This window comes from Ostrinia nubilalis, chromosome 9, assembly GCF_963855985.1.
Source record: "Ostrinia nubilalis chromosome 9, ilOstNubi1.1, whole genome shotgun sequence".
In the NCBI taxonomy this organism is placed as follows: Eukaryota; Metazoa; Arthropoda; class Insecta; order Lepidoptera; family Crambidae; genus Ostrinia; species Ostrinia nubilalis.
In genome coordinates, this window is record NC_087096.1 from 11,798,299 (window position 1) to 11,807,057 (window position 8,759).

Here is an 8,759-nt window from a genome sequence, read left to right on the forward strand (position 1 = left end):
TGACGAGAATAATTATTATTTTTTATTTTTTTTAATTCTGTTTTGAAACAAAACAAGCATCGCAATGTTTTTCGATCTGCGTAAATTAAAATCGAGTCAACATTCCCGTAGGCAGTTATATTAGAATTGGCAGCGCTTCGCATCTGTATTCTGAGCGCTCTTTGATATCGGGCAGAAGCGCGGGCGCGCGGCGGGAGGCGCGTTGTCTCGCTCTAATGCTCAAGGTCGTTCGGCCATGTAATCGCCTTAATGTTATTTTGCATACTTGCATATTGCGATTGACGTAAACTGCGACATGACCTAATTACACTTCCGTAGGTACATACTACAGTGACTTTGGCAGCTGCCCTAAAATGATTGTCTTTCAAGGAGTTTCTGGCTGATAAGAAAACAACTTATTTTTTATAGGACAGGAGCCAAAAGAGCAGAAGGATCACCTGATGGTAAAACTTCTAATTATTGCCCAAATATTGTGTATAATCAACTTTTATGGCATAACGTAAGTAGAATTACAGTCTAATGAATATACCGTAAAAGTTAGGCTTATGAAAAATACCTGCTCACTATTTTACTCAATGACAACAAATACGTAATACCTACATAGTTTCATAATACATAATAGTAGTACAAGGAACTACATTACATTTATCATCATTGTCTTATGCAAATAAACTATTATTTATCGTTACCATTATCATTAAATCTCAATATTACACCAGCTGACTAATAAACCTTGATAGTACTGACGACAGCACATTAAGCTCAACAAATTAATGTCTTATTTCATTGTAATACAGGCTATTTTACAACAAAAATTTAATAAAATCTGCTGTAAAATAAAATTTTTGTCACCCACGATTCACAGTCATCATCAACAGTGAAGGAGAGTGCACGTATTGACTTGTCTCTAAAATGTCACAAACACCGCGAGTTTGGCGAAAATTCACAGTGAAAAGCAAAGATGGTGAATTAAAACTACGTATTCAGGACATGCCGAGTGATCGTTTAAACGATTTTATTGATATCTGCATGAAATATTTCATTCCGCAAGAGACGTGTAATAAAACAGCAGGTAAAAGGTTTTTATTTTTCTTTTACTAAGAAAACATCTAAAATTAAGCGGCAAAATTATTACAATAATTTTTTCACTGTGAAAAAGGACTGCGAAACCATTTCGGTCGGCCGTTTGGTGTTGTGGTACGGAGCGGACTACTATTCCGAGAGGTCCCGGGTTCGATTCCCGGCTGGGCAGAAATTGAAATGATGAATTTTAATTTCTGTGATGAGGCTGGGTATTTCTATGTATAATATGTATGTAGGTATTTACAAAAAAAAAGTATTTAAGTAGCTATGTTATATCCATTGTCTAGTACCCATATAGTACAACAAGCTTTGCTTAATTTGGGACTAGAAGCGTAGTTAAATGTCCAGGGATATTATAATTTATTTTATGAAATTGATGAGATAGAGAAAAAGAGGGAGAAAGCTTTGTGTAGGTATATTAGGAAGAAAAATGTTGGAGTTTTAATCCAAAGAAAGAATGGAAACTAAATTAAATTACCTATAATGATTTGAAATAAAAATTGTACGTATTTTTAATCCTTGAGATAAAAACTTTTCATCTACACAAAAATGTTTAGCGTTAATCAAGTTTTGCATATTTTTTTTACAAAAATGCAGTTTTTCTCTTAATCTCTAATGAATAATTTTAATTTGCCATCAGACTATTCATATTTTCATCAAAGCACTACAGCACAGATTATATTATACCTATTGTATTATAATTTTTCCGTCACTACGAATTTAAAATGATAGATTTTATAAATTTTCAGGTATATATAAAAGTGAGGAGGCTCTGGCGGAATCGAGAGAATTCGTCACAAGAATGATCAATGACATTGCTAAGAGTCCACACAACTTACTAATATGTTGTTTGGATGATGATCCTGAAGTTGTTGGAGAAATTATAGGAGCCTCTATAACAAAAGTTGACAAGAAAGATGACCCTGAAAGAAATTTGAATTTTACGGTTTGAAACTTTTCAATCCTCATCAAAAGAATTAGCCTATTGTTTTTACTGCATTATAACTCTTATCTGAAAGATTTCAAATTCTTATTATGTTTGCAAACTTTGACAACATCATCTCCGTGAATATAAGAGAGGATTTTGACTAGTATTAGACATTGACTTGTGATAATGCTGATAAAACTTTAGGATAAGACAGATACTCGTAAGTAGCTGAACTATCGGCCGACTAAAAATCGGTATTCTGCGCCTAGTCTAAGAATTTTTGTCGGCCGATAGTTCGGCTTCAATGTTAATCAATGAACATGTATGGAGTACGCTCATTAAACCGATTTGGTATCGTCGACCGATTCCTCAAACCAATTAAAAGCTGACAAAACTATCAGCTGACTATGAAATGAAAAATCCTTTAAAGCTTCAACCACACCAACGCGTGCAGATCGCCATCGCCGGCGCGATCATAGGCCAATGACAGGTCGCGCGACCCATGACAGTCCGCGCGACTTGTCATTGGCAGGGTAAGGGTCGAATCCTCTACATTTTTTTTCTTACAGACAAAAACTAAAGAGGTGGGAGCTAGTTTTGCAATAATAAGTAAACTTATCTCTAGATACAACGCTTTGAAGGATCATAAGCTCGACATTTTTCTTAATGACAGAGGAGTTGTAGTAAATCCAAAATATAGAGGTCTTGGACTTGCTCAAATGTTCTTCAATGTCAGGTAATTACATGTAAAATAGTTGTTTGGTTAATTTCAAAAGTGCCTTTTTAATTCTGTACTCTTGTACTGATAAAAACGCGAGCCTTCAGAACCCGGTTCTACTGGTACTCCTATAGAACCGGGTTCTGAAAGCTCGCGTTTTTATCTCTCATTGAAAAAAAAATGACTCAAAATCAAAATAAAATATTTTATTCAATTTCGACCACTAGAGGCACTTATGAACATCACAAATACAGTAAAAAACAGACAGATAGATGGACATAACGAAACTAAAAAAGTGGTAGCCCATAAGGTGCACTTTACATGTCTGCATGCTGGAACTTTTTCAAACAATAATGAACCATGAAATAAAATCATCAAAAGTTCTCGTGTAATGAACGCCTTTTGTAATCTTACTCGCAATTCACATTACCTATTTAAAGCGAGATTAAATTTTTCAGGCGCCAAATATGTCATGATATTGGAATACCTCTCACTGGAGCCTGGATGACGGCTGCAGGCTCTCAGAAGGCAGCAGCCCGTGATGGATGGGAGACGGCCTACGAGATGACATACGAAGATTTCGGAAAAGAAACTGGAATTGTCTTCGAAAACGTACCACCGATATGTAAATATATGACCGGCAAGCCATTGCAAATGTAGTTGTTTAACTTTAAAATAAATACATTGCATCTAAAATATGCATAATTATTATTTTAATTTGATTATAACTTACTTACCTATCCATAAAGCTTTGTCGAGTTAGGCAGGTACTCCCTTTGTTTAATTTACTTAACCATAATTATACTGCCACCATTATTTTCATTTCTTAATAATCTTCATTCATTTATTGTTTTTCAAACTTGACCTTCATTGGTTGGGTTTTTGTGGTGGTCAAGCTGCAGATCCTGGCTACACAGGAGTTGCAGTGGTGGGAACGAGAGGTGGGAATAGTCCCGTGACAGACTTACAGTAGGTAATTGTAATTGCTATTTGCTGCTTATTAATTGAAAATTTGATAGCTGAGAGTTATCAGTAAGATTTTACAACTTTTACTAGTGTTATCATTGTAATAAATCATGTAAATGGTGTATAGTTTCTTAAGCAGTGGTTATTTGTCTGTTATTGTTTCACTATTAAATTATGTTCTCCGAACAAAATAAAATAAAATAAATAAACATGAATTTATCGATAAACAAAAACAAAAACCGCCTAACTAATTGTACCTTGTGTGTTCCTTTTCTTTCTGTTATCAACTGTTATGTTATTTGTTTGGTGTGCAATAAAGTGTATTTATTATTATTATTATTCCTTTATTTATATTATTGTCTTAATTTTAAATTTTTTTTTTACAATGTAAATTACAAAAGAAAAAGTTATAAAAATACATTATAAAAAAAACACTTAAAACTAGTTTATCCGCCGGCAGCGGAGCAGGGCCCAAGCTACCGGTGGTCAGGTTCACAGGCTGAGGAACCTCCGGACAATGCGTGCCGTGCTGAGGATCACCGCCTTTTGCATCTGACCCTTGAGCCAACCATCCAGCGAGAGCTTCTTTAGATGTTGGTCGAAGCTTTTCGCTATTAGCCCGTTTGCCGAGACAACTATCGGGACAATGATCGTCGAGTCAACATCCCACATGGCGGTCACCTCGTGGGCCAAGTCAAGGTATTTGCTTTGCTTTTCCTTCTCAGCCTTCACGAGGTTTTCGTCATGCGGGATGGTAATGTCAACGAGCGCTGCCCGACGTTGGGATCGGTCAACCACCACAATATCAGGCTTATTACAGACAATAGTCCTGTCTGTGATGATAGAACGATCCCAATAGAGCAATGCATGACCATTTTCGAGAACTGGCACCGGCTGGTATCGGTAATAAGGCGTCTCAGATTCAAGAAGGCCATACTGAAGAGCAAGTTGCTGATGGATGATTCTGGCTACTAGGTTATGCCTGGCGATCAAGAGCTTCGCTGAGCTGAAGCAGATGGGGTACAAGTTTAAGGCCTCGCAACCTGAAAAAGAGTCGAAGTCTGATATATCGATGATTAAGTTATTAGACTAAGAGCTAGTGAACTAGACTTACACTATAATATAAAATCTGAAAGATTGTCAGCGCATGCTCCCAACATAGGTAAGAATGTTGGTGCATCATGAAGTTTGAGTAATCGTGACTTTGGCAGCTGCCCTAAAATGATTGTCTTTCAAGGAGTTTCTGGCTGATAAGAAAACAACTTATTTTTTATGGGACAGGAGGCAAACGAGCAGACGGTTCACCTAATGGCAAAACTTCTAATTATTGCTCAAATATTGTGTATAATCAACTTTTATGGCATAACGTAAGTAGAATTACAGTCTAATGAATATACCGTAAAAGTTAGGCTTATGAAAAATACCTGCTCACTATTTTATTCAATGTCAACAAATATGTTACATACACTGGTCATCAAAAAAATCGACCCTCCTGCGACAAGCACTTTCAAACGTATTCATTCCCACTTCCCACAAATGTTGGCACCATTTAAAAGCCTAGTTCTAAAGTTCATTAATTTAATTAAAGGAAAGGTTTTTACCCCAAAAATGTGTCTTTAGAAGGATCCCGAGGCACTGCTTCAAAAAATAGGTAGTTACACTTGAGCCAACTTTTATGGTTTTAATACTGTTAAGTTGGGATTAATCGCTATCCATCTGTTAAAGAGGACACGTGAGATCATTATTTGGTTTCATAACCATAAAAATTGGTCTAATTGATCCCAGAGGTGAGCCCAAAGTTAGGTCCTTTTTCAAGTCACATTTATTGTATATGTTAATCGTTTATTAAGAAATTAAATGTGTTTTCTTTATGTTATGTTTATGGATATTTATTGGGCTTTCAAATAACACCAATATTGTTAAGGCACCATGATTGGGTCAGTAGAAACGAGGTTTCCTGTAAAACGTAGGTGGGCCGATTTTTGTGATGACCAGTATAGTTTCATAATCATATGCAAATAAACTATTATCGTTACCATTATCATTATCATTAAATCTCAATATTACACCAGCGGACTGATAAACCTTGATAATACTGACGACAGCACATTAAGCTAAACAAAATAATGTCTTATTTCATTGTAATACAGGCAATTTTACAACAAAAATGTAATAAAATCTGCTGTAAAATAAATTTCTTGTCAGCCACGATTCACAGTTCATCATCAACAGTGAACGGGAGTGCACGTATTGACTTGTCGCTAAAATGTCACAAACACCGCGAATTTGGCGAAAATTCACAGTGAAAAGCAAAGATGGTGAATTAAAACTACGTATTCAGGACATGCCGAGTGATCGTTTGGACGATCTTATCTATATCTAGGTACATGAAATATTTCGTTCCGGAAGAGACGTGTTATAAAACAGCAGGTAAAATGTTTTTAATTTTCTTTATTTATTAAGAAAACATCTAAAATTGAGCGGCGAAATTATTAAAATTATTTTCTTACTGTGAAAAAACCCGTGAAACCATTTATAAAATTGCGGAGACCCCATCTTCGAGACAGATAGAGAAAGCTTCATGCATATTAAAAAGAAAAATGTTGGTAATGTTTAATCCAAAGAAAGAATGGAAGTGGAAATGGAAGAATGGAATGTAAATTATAATAATTTGAATTAAAAATTGTTTTTTTCTTGAGATAAAAACTTTTCAACCACACAAAAATATTTAGCGTTGATCAACCTTTTTAGCAAAAATGCAATACAGTTTTTCTCTTAACCTCTTATGATTAATTTTAAAAGTTTCCCATCAGACTATTAAAATTTTCATCAATCTTGTTTATAATTTTTCCGGCACTACGAATTTAAAATGATAGATTTTATCAATTTCAGGTATATATAAAAATGAGGAGGCTCTGGCGGAATTGAGAGAAATCGTCACTAGAATGATCAATGACGTTGCTAAAAGTCCGCACAACTTAATAATATGTTGTTCAGATGAAGATCCTGAAGTTGTTGGAGAAATTATAGGAGCCATTTAAAATGATAGATTTTATCAATTTCCGGTATATATAAAAATGAGGAGGCTCTGGCGGAATTGAGAGAAATCGTCACTAGAATGATCAATGACGTTGCTAAAAGTCCGCACAACTTAATAATATGTTGTTTAGATGAAGATCCTGAAGTTGTTGGAGAAATTATAGGAGCCTCTATAACAATAGTCGACAAGAAAGACGACCCTGAAACAAATTTGAATTTTACGGTTAGAAACTTTTCAATCCTAATTACAAGAATTAGGACCGATTTTTCAATCGTCAAATATCTTTTGACTGAAGAATAAACTTGTCATTTTGACATACTTCCCATACTGAAACTGTCAATGTGCCAAACTTAGTTATCCAACGATTAAAAAATCAGCCCTTAGCCTATTGTTTTTACTGCATTATAACTCTTATCTGAAGGATTTAATTTTTTTTTATCATTATGTTCGCAAACTTTGACAACTTATCTCAGTGAATTTAACAGAGGATTTTGACTAGTAGTAGACATTGACTAGTAATAATGTTGATAAAACTTTAGAATAAGACAGATAAATACCTGAACTATCGGCCGACTAAAAATCGGTAGTCTGCGCCTAGTCTAAGAATTTTTGTCGGCCGATAGTTCGGCTATCAATGTCAATCAATGAACATGTATGGAGTACGCTCATTACACCGATTTGGTATCGTCGACTGATTCTACAAACCAAATAAAAGCTGACAAAACTATCAGCTGGATATATGTAGGTACCCAATGAAAAATCTTTTAAAGCTTCAACCACACCAACGCGTGCAGATCGCCATCGCCGGCGCGATCATAGGCAGGGTAAGGGTCGAATCCTCTCCTTTTTTTTCTTACAGACAAAAACTAAAGAGGTGGGAGTTAGTTTTGCAATAATAAGTAAACTTATCTCTAGATACAACGCTTTGAAGGATCATAAGCTCGACATTTTTCTTAATGACAGAGGAGTTGTAGTAAATCCAAAATATAGAGGTCTTGGACTTGCTCAAGTGTTCTTCAATGTCAGGTAATTGTTAATAAATCAGGTAATTTGGTAACATGTAAATTCAAAAGTACGTATCGTATCTCCATTTTTGTTTTAACTCTGTACAGGTAGAGCCGGGTCTAGAAGCTTTTATCTCTCATTGAAAAAAAAATGAACTGGTACTTTCTTCATAAAAACAATAATTAACCATTAAATTTAATCATCAAAAGTTCTCGTGTAATGAACGCCTTTTGTAATCTTATTCGCAATTCACATTACCTATTTAAATCGAGACTTAATTTTTCAGGCGCCAAATATGTCATGATATTGGAATACCTCTCACTGGAGCCTGGATGACGGCTGCAGGCTCTCAGAAAGCAGCAGCCCGTGATGGATGGGAGACGGCCTACGAGATGACATACGAAGATTTCGGAAAAGAAACTGGAATTGTCTTTGAAAACGTACCACCTACCTGTAAATATATGACCGGCAAGCCATTGCAAATGTAGTTGTTGAACTTTATAACATTATGTATTTAGGTACATTTAAATAAATACATTGCATCTGAAATATACATTATAATTTTATTATACTTAACAACTTATTCATAATTACTTCGAGTTAGGCAGCTACAGGCTTGATTTTAATTAGTTCACCATAACTACCACGACTATTTTAATTTCTTTTCATATAAATTTGCATTCAACCGCTTTTCCACCGCTGCAACTCCTGTATAGTAGACTGTATAGCTTCTAATCTTGACAATACAAACCCAACCAGCGAAGGCTAAATAATATTTTTCCCAAGCGAAAAGAAAACTATCACTAGAACGTTAACATCTAAAAAAACTAGAATGATTTATTGGAGGTCGTCGGACTCCATTAAATTTTAATAACAATGTACTATGTTTTTTTTCGTTTGGGACAAGTAATGATCATTAAGTACCTATACTTACTTACTTACTTGAAATACCTCAATGTCTCTATCAATAACAAAGCACCAAAGATTAATTGCCACGTCCAGTCTAGACTCAAGACCAC

General features: G+C 35.1%; 2 protein-coding genes across 4 annotated transcripts; both read left to right on the forward strand.

The window, feature by feature from the left end:
• The first annotated feature begins 875 nt into the window (after positions 1 to 875).
• On the forward strand, positions 876 to 3,425 carry LOC135074665 (uncharacterized). Of its 3 annotated transcripts, none has more exons than XM_063969032.1 (4): positions 876 to 1,072; positions 1,833 to 2,029; positions 2,581 to 2,747; positions 3,188 to 3,425. In XM_063969032.1, exons 1-4 carry the CDS (start codon positions 913 to 915, stop codon positions 3,387 to 3,389), a joined length of 726 nt encoding a protein of 241 aa, XP_063825102.1. In that variant the 5' UTR covers positions 876 to 912; the 3' UTR covers positions 3,390 to 3,425. The 3 variants fall into 3 exon arrangements, with proteins under 3 accessions (XP_063825102.1, XP_063825105.1, XP_063825103.1); XM_063969035.1 differs by having other exon boundaries at positions 1,846 to 2,029; XM_063969033.1 differs by having other exon boundaries at positions 1,953 to 2,029.
• Positions 3,426 to 6,765: 3,340 nt separating this feature from the next.
• Positions 6,766 to 8,293, forward strand: LOC135074669 (uncharacterized). Its single transcript, XM_063969039.1, has 3 exons — positions 6,766 to 6,957; positions 7,595 to 7,761; positions 8,027 to 8,293. Exons 1-3 carry the CDS (start codon positions 6,814 to 6,816, stop codon positions 8,226 to 8,228), a joined length of 513 nt encoding a protein of 170 aa, XP_063825109.1. The 5' UTR covers positions 6,766 to 6,813; the 3' UTR covers positions 8,229 to 8,293.
• The last annotated feature ends 466 nt before the right edge of the window (positions 8,294 to 8,759 follow it).